This window comes from Parasteatoda tepidariorum, chromosome 6 (genome assembly GCF_982258835.1).
Source record: "Parasteatoda tepidariorum strain Cologne lab strain chromosome 6, Ptep-v5.0, whole genome shotgun sequence".
NCBI lineage: Eukaryota > Metazoa > Arthropoda > Arachnida > Araneae > Theridiidae > Parasteatoda > Parasteatoda tepidariorum.
The window spans coordinates 95,351,421-95,367,226 of record NC_141760.1 but is presented as its reverse complement, the minus strand read 5'-3'; the positions used below and the strand labels follow the sequence as shown (position 1 = coordinate 95,367,226).

The window sequence follows — 15,806 nt, the reverse complement described above, 5'->3', positions numbered from 1 at the left end:
TAGTTTCCTATTGGTTGTTGTATTGCATCTTTGTTGTCTGTCCTCAGCTGTTTTGTGTTGACGATAGTTCCATTGTTGATAAATAATATTTTTATGCTCTGAAGTATATATACTTCAACAATTGGCATGCTATCTACTTCCCCGAAGTTTTCCATTACAAATGCACCAACTTGAGTGCAAAATTCATTTAAAAGAGCTCAATAAAAATTAGATAGCAATCTCTCCAGACCCATTCCTTTGTTATGATGGTCACATTTAGAGTTTCGTAGTTGTCGGACTACTTTCACTGGTGCTACTGCCCTGATACATTTACTATATCAATTAAAAATGGGGAACTGCTTAAAATCTGTTTCAACTGATGATATTTCTTTGTTAAGAGAAAATCAGAGCGCAAGAGAATCTTCATCTGATCAGCTAGGGCCCCCACCACCGTATCAAGTAATTAATAGATTTAAAAAAATCACTAAAATTAATGTTTTAATAAAGTTTTATGTTTTAAATTTTTTTTTAGTTGGAAATAATTTTAAAGAAGTTAAACTATTTGAATTTTTTAACGTTATTACTTTTATTCATAAATAATTAATTTTATTCATAAATGATTAATTTTATTAGAAATTATTGTTTTGCGTTTCGTACTCATATAAGAGTTATTGCTGTTTTTTCGATCTATACTTATAAACATAATGCTTTTGATTCAGCCTGTTATTGCAATATCATTTATTTTACGAGAATATAATTTTTAAAAAAAATAAAAAAATTTTAAAAGTTCAATTTTCTGTTCTTTAACAAGTATCACTCTCATTAATTTACTTTTATTCTTTTAAGAACTATACTTTTTTTATAACAAATTTCGTTTTAAACAAATTATTAATAACTACTAAACCGAAAAAAAAGCAAATTATCTTTTTCTTTTTTTTTCAGATTTTTGGTCTACCAAGATAAAATTATTAATTCAGTTTTTCTATTAGAATTATAAGATTATTATACGAGATTTAGGAATATATTCTAAAATACAAAAGTTTTGAAAGTATTTTGTTGACAACTTTTTATATATTTATTAATTTTTTCTTCAAAGAAGTGTTCACTTGATTGTTTTTCTTAACTATACTTTTACAATTAGTTTAGTAGGATCAATTAGAGTAAGAATACACTACATACTTCAAAAATAAAAAAATAATTTTAATTTAGTGTTTTCTCTTTTATAGATCAAGTTTCAAATAAAAGCGAAATTATGTTATTGAAAAAAATAATACTTTCATCAAAAATTTGAAATTTTTTTGCTTGTTTAATTTATTGAAAATTGGCAATTTCTTAAATGTGAGTATATTTCTGTAGGAAACAGTGTCAGTACCAGTATATTATCCATCTCCCAATGTCAGTCGTCCTGCGTCACAATTAACTGAAGAAGAGCAAATAAAAATTGCCCAAAGAATTGGATTGATTCAGCACTTACCTGTTGGTAAATATGACGGAAGCAAGAAAAATAGAGAGTATGCAAATTATTAATTTTTATAACATTTTTATATCTATTACTATTTCCATCATTTTTCTTATGGGAACAATTTTTCAAAAATTTTTATCGCCTTTCGGTATATATTAAGTGCTTTTTTATTTTTGTGGAGAAACGATTTTATGAATAATTAACTATTATGGAGAAATTGTTTATTTGCATAGTGAGAAATTATTCTAAGTACCAGAATGAGAAGAATTTAATTTCTTATGGTTGCTTTATATTAGGGATACAAAGCATTCAGCCTAGAGGGTCAAATGCGTTCTTGACTGGTCAGTGTGTGACCTTTTGCCTGCCAGCCGAAAACTAATTGGATAAAATTACATATCTAGCACCTATTTTTTTAAACAATATTCAGTTTATATAATTTGATAAAAATATAGAGAGAGGAAATTCTAATTCAAGGTGTCAAAAAGCCTTTTGAATTATTATTTTATTTTTTATAGATTTTCATAATTAATGTAGTTTATAGATTTATATAAAAATAAGACATTCAAATAATTTATATAAAATAAATCATCCCAGAAACAGCCCACTGTAGGCCGGGTGGTCGTAGAGGTTAAGACTCCATAATTTTGTGACCAATGCCATGATTGTGACAATGTAGTCAGCACTGCACACATTGCTGCCTCTGCTTCCTAGACAAACTGGTACCCATTGATCTGAAATTGGGTGGGCTTTCAGCCTCCACTAGGGATCAAACCCCAGTTCTTCACAACAGCAGTTCAGTCCCTTAACCACTGAGATTCTCCGCTCAAATAATTTATATACAGTTGAAAAATAATATTTTAACAGAAAAAGTTCAAAATCCACTATAATTATGCAAAGTGTGCAAAACTTTACATGTTTTATTAATTTAAAAATATTATACCTTATCTTTTAATTTTAAAGACAAATTTGTATTTAACACCAAAAAATTTTTTATAACATATCATTTTAAAAATAATTAAATTGAAAACAAATAATTTGAATTAATCCCAACTTGTCATATTGATACAAATGTATCTAGAGAATCGTTCAATGTTTCCATAGTATGATAATTATTATATACATTTTACTTCAGTTTGAAGATTTAATTGAAGAAAATTACTTTTATCCAATTATTAATCTTACCTAAATACTTCTGTAGTTTCTATCTGCTAGCAATATATAAATCATTAATCAGGTATTTGATATGATCTCTTTTTTGTAACTCTAATATGTTTTAAATTTATTGCAAGTAAATCTTTTTTTATTTATTTATACTGGAAGAGTTTTACAATGTTTAGATTGTGAAGCAGGTTCTGATTACATTTACAAAATTACAACTTTCAAGTTGCAATTTTTCCTTAATTCATTCCACTGTAAGATTTTCAAAACATTTAGTTCATTGTTTTCAAATTACATGATAATTCTTTTATAAATGTTTAAAATAACTATTGATAAAAAAGCAATAACAGAACAGTTTAAAACTGAATTAATAATGTTTTTCAATTCATCATTTTTGGGAATATAAGGGTTATTCTTATTGAATTTGGTATGACTCCTGTGCTTAAATTAGACCAATCAGATTTTTTTTTCCCCAGGGCATTTAAGTGTTCACTGCAATGAAAAAAATCACATTAAAAATACAATCTACACATTGCAATGTAATATTTTCAACCACAAATAATCAATAAATGTTGAATAATTCGGTTTCTATACACTATTAAATGGAATGATTGTTACTTTTTATTTGTTATGCATAATTGACTGAATGTAAACAATAACAAGTTTCCTGAAACCGTTAGAAATTTAGTAAACTTCTGGTGTTTCTTTCCTCACATATTATGCTATGTGTGAACAGGCTCAATATTCTAGGAAGTTTTATTATTGTGATTTGTTTTTAAATTCATGCATAATTTTACCATTCATAAGAGTTATCTGTAATTTATAAGTTCTAACAGATCGTGAACCTAATACAAGCAAAATTAATATCACAGCATAAATAAATGTTCACAGGGGTTCGATGAACTTTAACCCCTAGTGCTATCTGTTTAGCTTTACGTGGTCAACCGTCCATACATGGTCCGCCTTGATGGCTCAGGCGATAGAGCATTTACCTTCCATTAAGGTAAGAGTCCCCTTGCAGTCGGGCTAACCGTGGGAGGCTTTCGCGGTCTTCCTCTCCATGTAACGCAAATGCGAGTGAGATCCATCAAAAAAATCCTCCACAAAGGCAAAATTTCTCCGAATACTTGATCCAGGAGTTCCCTTGTCTTCTGAATTAGGTTCAAAATTATGACACTGCGGAGTTGAACATTAGTAGTCATAAACCCAAGAAAATAGGGTCAGCTGTTCAATGACGGTTATAAAAATAAAATATAGATAAGAAACCATCCATAAGAGATAAATTTTAGCCCTTTTTTGAAGAAGAAACTAGAAGCACTAGATCAGCAAGATCTTATGCTTCTAGATCCGCAAGATCTAATGTTTGTCTAGTAAAGATCTTGTGTACCTAATAGAGGTCCAGAGTTTTGAAATCTTATCTCTTGTTTTGTTTCAGATGTGTCATTTGTATGGGAGAATTCCTCTTTGGGGATCCCATCCGATTCTTGCCATGCATGCATATCTATCATACTGATTGCATTGACGACTGGCTCATGAGATCTTTTACTTGCCCATCTTGCATGGAACCTGTTGATGCTGCACTTTTGACCACCTACCAAACAAACTGAGTTTGAGGGTATGAGATGCAAGTAGAGGAACTGTTACTTCTACTCCTGATGAAGAAAAAAAAAACTTAATCAGCATGTGGTAACCTCCTAACTATTATCAAGCTTATTTTAGTCCTGTAGGGTTATTTTCCCTTGAAACAATAACATTACTTAAACTATATGCAAGAGAATAATGTGAAACTTATTTCTCTAAATATTGTACACGAAAATTTTAGAACTTTGAATCAACATTTTTCAAAAAGAAATTGTTAATGCATGATTGGATTTATAGAAGGCTATTTTTTCTAATATTGTTGGATTAGATGTATAGTCGAGTTTTATGTACGGAACACATTTTTGTAAACCTTCCACCACAGTTTGTCCTTAGACTTATCAGAAAACTCTTCATCTAGAGTATGTGCATTGTTTGAAATTGTTTCAATGTTAAAACATTGATTGAAATGTCTAATGCATAACATCTCTAAGTCATGTAAATGGTTTTAAACTTTTATTTTTGTGGATATTTTTTAAATTTCTTACTCAATATCATCAATTAAATATTCATTTTATTTTATAGTTGCATTTAAATAGATTACAATATTTTTCTATGTAGCATTCTGAAATTATCATATTGTGTAAGAGGATTCATGATACTCATATTAAACAAGTAAGAAGTATAGCAATTGGAATTCAAAAAAGCTGTTCATAAGAATTACAACCCAATTTCCTTTTAAGTAGTTATTATTAGTTTTAAATCGTTTTTATTGTTGTTGTTATTAATTTGAATTTTTTTTTCTAAACTTTATTACATTTTAAAGAACATCAGAAATTTTAAAGCTATTAAATCTTTAATTAGTTTTTTTAGCAAGTATATTTCATATATATATTTAGTGAAAATGTAAATTAATACAATTCGTTAAACAATTAATTAAAACAGGAAAGTTTTTCGTTGTTTTATTTCTTTTCTGCATCAAGTGATTTAATTAATAATTATTTAAATTGTACACAAAGTGTTACAATGTTATATGATACCAAAATATATATTTTAATAATATAACATCAAAAATATCTTACTAAAATTAGCAATATTGCTAGCATTTTGTATTTTTTAAACTCTAAATATAGCTTTTGCTAACATAATATTAAGCTTATTTAAAATTTCTAAACATTCATTACTTTAAAATGGTTGCATTTTTGTTTTTATTGTTAAAAATCTCATTAAAAAGCATGACAAATTATCTTATTTTTGCTTTATGTTAACCTTCTGAGCGCTAGTGCCTGTTTTTTTTTTTCGAAATTTAAGCTGGTGACATACCTGCATCAATAAATAGATTTTCCCCGTGTTTTTCAATGGAAATCTTGTATAACAGAGGAGTTTTGCCACAGTTTTACCCAATGTCTGTAGGCTTAAAGGATTAATGATTTTAAAAAAACAGGTTTAAATTATGACTTTAATCATCAATATTTTGATCAATAATACTTTAATTTCATAAAAGTCTTTATTTTTGACACGTTGTATACTAGGGATATTTACAAACAACAGATTTAATTTGATTGTTAACTTTAAAAAAAAAACTTTAAAAATAGTACTTTTAACTTAACAAATAAAACAATTTTTGAAAAAATAATGACCTTGTAGTATAAGCACGATTATTTAATATAATGATTTTTTTTGCAAAGAGTTTTAATGATTTGAAGTTAAAATAGTTAATAATTAAAAATTTTCGTTATTTTTTTTTAAAGAATTTATTTATATATCTATGTATAAATATTATTCTGTTAGTGATATATTTTTCAAGTTTGTCAAAATATAAATTCATTATTGATCAAACGTTATTGTAAAACACATTTAAGTAAGTAAGTTTTATCTACATTTTTTTAAATCATGGACTTATTAAAGTAGTCCATATTTAATATTTGCTTTTTTTTTAAATTTTAATAATGAAGTAAGATATGTTTTTTAAAATAATATTTCTTATTATAAAGATTTAAATCATTCAGTAAAAGTATATTGCTTTATTTCTTTAATAAGAATGTATTGTATGTGTTTGTATGTATTAAAAATGTGTTTTAAAAAGCCCAATTTTGATGCTTTATGAACAGCTTTAGATATAAAAGAATACTGAGTAAAAAATTTGGAAATTATTGTTTTGTTTAATAGCTATATAAAGTCGTAAAAATACTTTGAAAGTTCTAAAGTACTTCCTCTCTAGGATGTCTCTAATGTCAGTTAATTTGTTGATTTTTTTCCCCCCATAGTTGTTTTTTATTTTTTTCCTCTTGCAAGAGTGTAAGCCTTTCTTATTGAAAATTTTAACTAACATACATGAATGATTTAGGACAATGTATGGATACAAAGCATTTTCTTTTCAAATTTATCTAGAGAGCATTTTTGGGGAAACACACTAACATTTTGTTGTGAGCCATAAGAGATCTCTTCTATGTATTGGGCTGTTATCTTGTAGATTTTCTGGAAACACGTGTATCTACCTAAAAACAATGCTTAACTACAGTGTGATGTAAAAATTTCAAATTTGGTAAAAGTACTCTCTACCACTCTATTACCCGAAGCCCTTGATATTTCATGCTTTATGAAATTTAAATTGTTAACTAATTTTTTTCTAAATTAAAATAGGAAAAAAAGTATGTTCACATTAATCAAATATATATATAATTATATATTACGAGCATCTGGGTTACTCAATTGCATCTAATAAAATAGTTTAATTTTTATACAATCTCATCCAGTTTTAGTCTATTAATATTTTTTATTTGGACAATACTTATCCTGTTTCTCGATACCTGGCAAAGCATCAGTGCATAAAAAATGTGTCAGCAATGCATGAGCTAATTATATATTTAACTCTTGCAGACTTTTATATAAATTGCATTGTTGCCAAATTGTTAATTAATTTTAGTGTTTGAATAGATAGTGAAATCTCAAACTAAACTTATTTTTCCGAAGATAAACTTTTTAAAAGTTGTAACAGGCAGATATTTGATAATTTAAGTTTAGTTGTAACTATACTTAAAACTCTTAGCTATAATTTTAAGGCATGGACTTTTGTCTGGTACCAAGATAACTTAAAAATACCATATCTGTTTATGAACTTTAATCTGTGCTTAGAAATAGGGATTCAAATATGCTGTTTTGATTTCTAAAGCAATCGTAAAGTGCTAAGTAAATCAGCAATTAAGTATTGTGACCTAAAATGCCTATTTAATAAAATTATACTTATAAACTAGCTGAATACCCTTTTTTGTTTGAGTTGGATGGAAAATGTAAATAATCAATAAGTCGGTATCAATCAACAGTAAAAAATCATGCACAAAAATCAAAGACGTATACCGCAATTAATTAAGCTAAAACATATTCAATTTTTATTTATTATTTATTGCCCCTTTTGGTGTTTTTACGTTATTAGATTAAGCAAAAAATTTTGTTTAAAGTTCATCTCATCAAAATAAAGATTAACTATATTCAATACCATACTTTGAAGCGGATCTATTCAGAAGTGCAGATTAGTATAAAGTAGATACACATATACATAACCTACTTTATATATGTAAATCCATTTGTTTAAATATGTACTACCTATGTTACCTTTAAAACATAGTATTTCCTTTTATGCTACTGGATTTACAAATTGCTGTTATTAAATAAAAAATAATTGAGCTTATTATTTATATATCATGCAACATCCATAGAGTTGAAATACTGGGTAGAGAGAGTAGAATAACCCCCAACCCGTGGACAAGATAAAGTCACGTGACTGTAGCCCAAACTTGCCGTTCACTGAGACCGCTTCGATTCCCGTCCATTCGTTTAGCATTGAGATCGTCTGATGCAATTAACTGTCTGTCTTTTTACTTCAGAAATAAGAATGGTACAAAAGTCCTGAGCATTTTGCTGCACGGAGAAGTTTTCTAGGGACTGTCCGATAACTTTTTACAAGAAAGGGCGACATTTTTTTTCACTTTTTCTATTTTAAAATTGATTTTAAAATTTTTCCGATACTCAATCATGCTCTGATAATCATATTTTATTTGCTTTAATAATCAATTACGCTCGTTTTTGCTCACTTTTTTTGCATTTAACATAAATTTTTATTGTTTCTTAAACTTTAAACTTATAATGTTTAAGTATATTTCAATATATATTCTATTTTTAGCTGAAATAGCTGCAAAGCTTTGTTGGCTTCCTTGGCGAGATACTTTAGCGCCAAGGAACAGTTGAGTAAACTTTCGGTTTTGTTTTAGTTCTCTTTAAATGTCGATATCATTTCTGTATATTCTGAAGATTTTGTATATCTTTACCTCTTGATTACTAAAACCCAATATTTATCTTGCTCTAAAATGTTTCCTTTAAATATATATATTTAAATAAAAAATATGGTACATAAGAAGTTGTGTTTTTTTAAATTACATAGGAATGCTTGAAAACCAAATTATTTGTATATTCTTATATGTTTGATGAATAATTAAATTCTATGAAATATTTTTAGTATTTAAACATAAAATAGTGTATAGTAGTTTTAGTGTTAATTTTTAATAAAATTATATAATTCTGTTACTATACATAAAATGAATACAAATTATGTACTATTTAGAAAATAAATTAAGGTATATTTAATATAATCATTAAGTACTTGTTTATCTTCTTTTTATTTAAAAATAGTTGCTTTATTGGAAATACTTTATTTTACTAGTATATTAAAGCGTAGAATTAGTTTGATTTAGTGCAACAAATTTAGAAAACATAACATAGAAGTGGATAAGTTGTATAGGAGTAAATTAGCGCATGTTATGCATTGGTATGGAATAAACTGCTCAGACGGCCAAGGCTAACAGCTGGCTGTGGTGCAAAGATTTAGCATCGTGAACCTTTCTTGTAAAATTTCAACTGTTTTTACCTTTATCTAGATTGTATATATTTAATTTGCAGCTGGCTAAAAGATATAGTTTTAAATGCACTTACTATTTTTAAGAAAATTGCATTTTTTATGAATGGGCATTGTAATTTTCTTAATGTCCATAAAATGATTATGGTTCTTTTATTTGTAAAGTAAAATATTTTTAACTGCTACTTTTTAAGATACTGGTTTTCTGCATAAAAATTATTAAATATACATTGACCTATAATAGTTGCATAAATTTACCTCATAAAAAGTTGCATAAATTGCAATTTCTATCACAAATAAAAGTAAGATATTTTAATTATAAGTTCGTCATTAGTTTCAATCTACATTTAGTACAAAGTAAAAATTCTAATTGCTTTCTATTTTATTTAAGTATTTTTTGTTTAAATTTCGAAAGCTTTTCTACTAGTCTCTTTGTGTGTACAATTTAAACTTCCTAGTAATTTATGGAATTAGATTGTACATGAAATACAAAGTAAAATTTCTAATTAAACTCTTATTATTTTCTTTGATTAGTTTAATGCTTTTAATCTTATATTTTTCTCTATTCGGAGCTGAAAACTTTTATATTAGAATAAATATTTTATTTCATATTTAGACAAATTGTTGAGCATTAAGTTAAAATGCAACAGCAGTTTATTTTTGAAAATATCTATTTTAAGTGTCAGGAGAAAAAGAAGTCAAAATTCTAAATTAATAATGTAAATAATCTTTATTGTATAAATAATTTAATGTATTCAATATATAAATAAAATTCTAAACGTAATTAAATTTAATCAAAAATATGTTTTCTAACTAATCTGTTCTACTAAAAACGGGTTTTATTTTCCCCGAAGCTATTTTTCCCGAAATTTGATATTACCTCTCGAGCAGTCTCTTGGTGAGCATAAATAAAAATGATAAAAGTGTTGCAACATTAACGTTATTTCTAAGCATCGAACTTTTTTCAGACAATCTGTTTAATTTTACAATTTGTTTTATCTAACAGTGATAAAACTTTTAAAACGTAAAGATTAAATTAATTTTTTAAACGAACTTGTGTTTCATTAAAAAAGGAGGGCAACATTTTCAAATTCACATTTCAAGCCCTGGTAGATTTAAAAAAAATCCTGATTTTTGTATCTAAGTTATTATTTTTCTTTTAAAAAAATAACAATAGTTATTACAATATATATTAGTAATTTTTTTTTTAAAATAGGTCTTTGCAATAAAAACATTTTTAAAAAAAATTTCTGAATATAGTAATAAATATAAGTGATGCAGAATATCGTTTTTTATTTTTATATAATGAATAAATTTTAAGGAATAGTGTTAAGGGTACAGACGAGAACTACTGAATTTTTTTAAATAAAGGCAGTACTTTAATTAAAAATTATTTGTTAAGAGAAAAAAAAACTCCTCATGTTTTAAAAACCCATTTAATAATATTAAAGAAATATGATTAACGAAAATATTTTTTTTCTCTCTTTCAAATGCTCCGATTATTTGCGCGTCGGTAATATCGAAATAAAGCTGTTTAAAAACTTGTCTTTCAAATGCTCCGATTATTTGCGCATCGGTAATATCGAAATAAAGCTATTTAAAAACTTAGTGCGCCAACATTTGTGATACTGCGCCAAGTATTGCACTCTTTCCATCACGTGATTGTAACTCTTTGCTTGCTATCTGTGGCGTGTCTTTTCGGAAGGAATAAAGCGGACTTGGTTCCTCTACCTACTATATCAACTCTATGGCAACATCAGGGAAATATAAAGGCTATTTATTATACACTCTTGTGTACTATTGAGCTATATAATGACATGTATAGGATTAAGGCCTATCAGCAAAATCAATTGTCAATTTAGTATATGAATAATGTTTATTGAAGCTATTTTTCAATTTTAAAATAGTTTGGCAAATTAATGAGTCACTTTTAATATTTTTTTTTTAAAAGTTCTTATTTTAGTTTTGGTTTCACTATTATCTATGTAATCTTCTTGTAGAATTCGCTTTTTAAAATGTCATATCTGTCAAATTTTTATAAGAAAAATATTAGAGACTTGATTGATGATTATTGATTAGAGACTTGATTGATGAAGGGGGAATGATTGAAGCCTTTCAATCTTAGTCCAGAGGCACTATTACCACTTCTTTAAGAACACTGCAACCATGAATTTCTGATAAACTACGTCTGACTTTCTCAAGTTTGGAGATTTCAGTAAGCTACTGTCATCTTTAAAACATTAATAAAAACTCTAATAAAACTTCCAATGCTGAATGATTATTAATCTGACTTTAATAGAAAACTTATTACTTAAAAACTAAATTAAATGCAATTTATATTTACTTATTTTTACTATCCCAATCAGGGTTCATTGATTCAAATCAGCTTAATTTAAATTCGTTTATAAAAAAATATTGATTCAAAGAAAAAAAAATTATAGAAAGCACTGATTTAAAAATCTACAAAGCATTATAATGTGAAGTAATTTAAATTTTTAAATGGCATTCATTTAAAATTTTAAGAAATTATCTTTCCCTGGAGTACCTTTTTCTTAATAAATAAATTAGTTGAGTTGTTGTATAAAGAAGTATTTTTCAACCTACATTAAAGGTATAAAAAACTTTCTTTTTTTTCTTTTTTTTTGTCATTTCAAGTATTAAAAAGTAATAAATGTAAAATTATTGTTATTACTTTTTTTCTTTGGCTTTGTTATTTCGTTTTTCAGTAGTTACTTTGGTTAATTTCTTTTCCATTTTTAATTAATTTGAATCAATCATTATGTATTGCTATTAAACAGTTTTGCTGAATTAATATTATTCGAAATATATTGTATGTATATTTCACTTTTAATTACATTTGTGAAATTCAGCTAACTGTAAACCTAAGTTTTTAAAATCACGAACTTTAATCAAAATTGTCCAAAAATAAACTGTATGCATTTTTATTTAGGTAGTTAGATTGTTTTTCACTAAGTGTAAAAACAGTAATGCCAGTTTAAGAATTAAATTAACTTTCACTGCAGAATTAAGTAATATTTCCTGTTAGTCAGCAAGATTTAACTTCCTAGTTTATTTTCTGATAAAGAAGAAAATAAATTGTCATCGTCTTCATTAAATTTAATATTCCAATAATTGTAAAATCAGATACTACATTTGAAAACAGATTTATTTTGGAAAATTAGTTGCAACTATCCCCAAGTATTTAAACTTCGAAATTTATACAAGTAATAAAATTTAGGTAATTTGTCCTACTCATTGGACAGCAGGAATCATTCTCTTCTAACCAAGAAATCTCTTTGTTGTTAGGTGAAAACTGTCTGATCCATTTTGTAAGAGAGATTCTATCAAATTCCCTTTGTTGCTGAGCACAAATGAATTGAGTTTGATAAATGGTATATATTCTCCTATTGTTATTAAGGAAGGAATACAGTACAGAACCCGTTATTCGGAAATCAGAAAACCGGAAAACCAAAAAACCGGAACGAAATTCGATGAATTTTCCCGCAATTTTTTTTTTTAAAAAAAAAAATTTTCCTCATCAGATTTTAGGATTTTTCTTTCTTTTTTGAAAGATGTTTACCTTACCATCATTTCAGAAATAATCATTAGTGTATTACCTCATCGTTTTTTCTTATTTTTAAGATTATTTATAAATATATTTCTTTTTTAGTTGGGTTTAACGGTTTTTTAGTTATCCGGAATAGCGATAGTCCCGATCATTCCGGATAATCGGTTCTCTACTGTATTTGGAACTCGGAAATTTTCCCTGAATATTGTTGAGTGATCTAAGTCAAATTCTAATAAGATAATAAGAGTCTCCATTTTAGAGAAATCTACTTTGCGAATGTTATTACTACAGTGTAGACTACGAAAAATATTGAAAAGAAAAAATTATTTGCTTTGTGAGGCATTGGATTCTCATTTACCAAAATTGATATGAAGAGCTTATTAAGGAACAATAACAAGCCACATTTAAAAAAAAAAATTCTCTTAGTGTATATATACTGATTTTTATAAAATTGAAAATTTCTAGGAGGCATCCTGTTATAGAATGTAAACTAGCATTACTGTTCTTTGGTTTTGTGTTAAAATGTTGTTTTCGCCATACATAATTTTTTTTAAAAATTTTGTCATGGAAGGATTTGCAAATCCTTGTATGTTTATATATGTATTCATACGTACCCCCAAAGCCAGCAATTATACTGAATTATAAAACAAAAAAGTATGCACCTGATTTTACAGATTTTTTTTTAATTTAAATACTCTGTGGCTTGTTACTTTTTATTGTTTCATAATAAGCCTATTATATACAAGGTGTTATGTAATTATCACTCTTAATATATATCATTGGAATCCTTGTCAAAAGAACACATGTTTTGCAATTAAATGCTGGACTTAAAAAGAAGCAAAAACACTATTGAAATGTAATGAATCAAAGCTAAAGGAATGTAATTGAAAACAGCAAAACCTCTTTGATTGCCTAGTAAACAGTAAGGAGTTGAAAGACTGTCTTTGGAAAAGCCCCTTAACTTGATCAAGAAATTAAACAGGTTTTGCTGCTTTTAATGCCATTTTTAACTTGAATGATTCCACAGATTTTGATACTGTTTTTTTTTTCTTGACAAAATTATTAATTTGATAGTAATTTAATTTTTGTAAAGGGTTTTAAAAGTGTATATTAAGGGGAGGGTAATTACATAAACACAATGAATTGTATGCTTTCAACCGTTCTTTTGAAAATTTAAGTGAAGCATTTTGAAAAAGAATAACACTTGTTTGGTGTTTTCTAAATTATGAGTGATATTTCTATGTCATAGATTGTATGCTAACTAAATTATGTTTTATGTCTGCGTTGTCAATTTGCATTTTTTAAAGTCATGAAAAAGAAAAGTGAAAATCATATTAATTTCACTTTGAATTAATGTGTTATTTTGTTCATGGCTATATTTATAATTATTATGCAGCGTTTTGCTTGCCCAAGTGATATTTAAATAAAAATGTTTAAAATTCCTTTTGTATTGTTTTTTTTTCCACGCAACTTTTTAGTGGGTTTCAATATTATACATTGCATTTGTTGTTATGCATAGCATTAAATATTTATTTGAAAAAATTGACATATTTCCATTACCACAGTAAAATTTGTTTTGGTGGTGGTGACCATGGTTTTGGTGTTGTACTTAATGACAAAAACATTTTCATTGTCTCATCAAATTATTTGATAATTTTAGTATATGGAGTCAAACCCCGCTATAATGAACATGGGTTATAGTGAACTCCCGGATATAGTGAACGAAATGTTCGTTCCCGTTCCTTGCTATGCACGTATAGTGTTATTTTTTGTGGTTATAGTGAACCAAAAAAAGAGAAAAAGTTGAATATTATGAACTTTTTTTCTGTTTTTGACTGATATTCTTCATTTTTTTTTTTTTTGTAATAATTTTGAAATTTCTACTTCAAAATAAATACATATATCGATTTTTAAAACTATCTTTTATCATGGAATGTAGCAACAAGCATTTTTCTTGTTTGCTTCATTATTGAATTGGTTCAGCATTCAAAGAAGCCGCTATCTTCCAGTATCTGAACAAATGATTCACGTCAAAGCCAATGAATTTGCTAGGCGATTTGGTGAGACTACTTATGTGTGCTCGAATGGCTGGTGGGACAGGTTTAAAAAGCAGAATAACATAAATTCAGAAAAAATTATCGGAGAGTCGGAATGTGTTTCCATATCTGATGTTGAGGATTTCTCATCAGTTAAAGATTACTTATTTTTTTTTTTTGTGCGCAAGACGAAGAGTAATAAAAAAATATATGTTAACACATCTTTTGTTACTACGTAAATTTTTTCAGTCATTTTTGTATTTCATTTTATTGATCATTTATTTAAATAATGTGTAATAAAAGGGGGGAGTTTGAAACCATTAGTTAAAAATTGTTTGCAGAATGGATATAGAGAAAAGTCCTAGTTATAGTGAACCGAAATTTCGGTCCCTTGAAGGTTCATTATAGCAGGATTTGACTGTATATCATTAGTGTTCTAAGCGACAATTTGAAATGACAATAGCTGCGTTCTGCTTAGGAATCAAGAATTTATTCACTAAATTTCAATGTTTGTCAACGGATGCTGCTTAGTAGAGCTAAAATATAATTCTAGTGCATAGTAGACAATTCTAAATAATTTTTTTAGAATGTTCGTTCATTTTCTTCTCAGACTGTACTAGTATTTTGTTTCTACAAATAGTGGTCATATTGAGCTGAGCGCAAGCTACCAATGCCACCTATTCACAATCTTGTAACTAACTTTGAAACTATAGGAGAATAAGTGTCAAACTTTTTAAACAGAATATGACAAACAGCTAATTTTTATGTCCTTCTATTTTGGTTATTCCTTGTAGCAACAGATAGCTTATTATTATTCTTGTAATCTTATTGCAAAGTTTTATTTGATAAATAGTTTATCGGCTATTATAATGCTACTAAAACTGGTATGAAGCTTTTCTCCTTTTCGCATAGCACTATAGAATGTGAGAACAAATAATATTCAAAGAGTTTTACAACTTTATCTAGTGGTATATGAAGCACGCTTTTAAACTGTTTTCTCACTAACTGAACCTTAAAATTCAAGAAGTCCTCATTGTTTCCGAATCTACCCTCTAATTTAGGAATATTTTTGTTTAATTAAAAAAACTGTTTTCATTTATTGGAATAATTTGAAAT

At 26.9% G+C, this 15,806-nt stretch overlaps 1 protein-coding gene across 1 annotated transcript; it reads left to right on the top strand.

Moving 5' to 3' along the window:
- The first annotated feature begins 7 nt into the window (after positions 1 to 7).
- Positions 8 to 14,096, top strand: LOC107455418 (RING finger protein 11). Its single transcript, XM_016072974.4, has 3 exons — positions 8 to 438; positions 1,336 to 1,490; positions 4,035 to 14,096. Exons 1-3 carry the CDS (start codon positions 328 to 330, stop codon positions 4,204 to 4,206), a joined length of 438 nt encoding a protein of 145 aa, XP_015928460.1. The 5' UTR covers positions 8 to 327; the 3' UTR covers positions 4,207 to 14,096.
- Positions 14,097 to 15,806: the final 1,710 nt, after the last annotated feature.

Excerpts from the sequence above, each read along its gene's own strand:
- LOC107455418 (XM_016072974.4), top strand. The coding sequence starts at position 328 with ATGGGGAACTGCTTAAAATCTGTTTCAACTGATGATATTTCTTTGTTA. Across the intron at positions 439-1,335 it reads GGCCCCCACCACCGTATCAA|GAAACAGTGTCAGTACCAGT; the intron begins GTAATTAATAGA and ends ATATTTCTGTAG. Across the intron at positions 1,491-4,034 it reads GGAAGCAAGAAAAATAGAGA|ATGTGTCATTTGTATGGGAG; the intron begins GTATGCAAATTA and ends GTTTTGTTTCAG.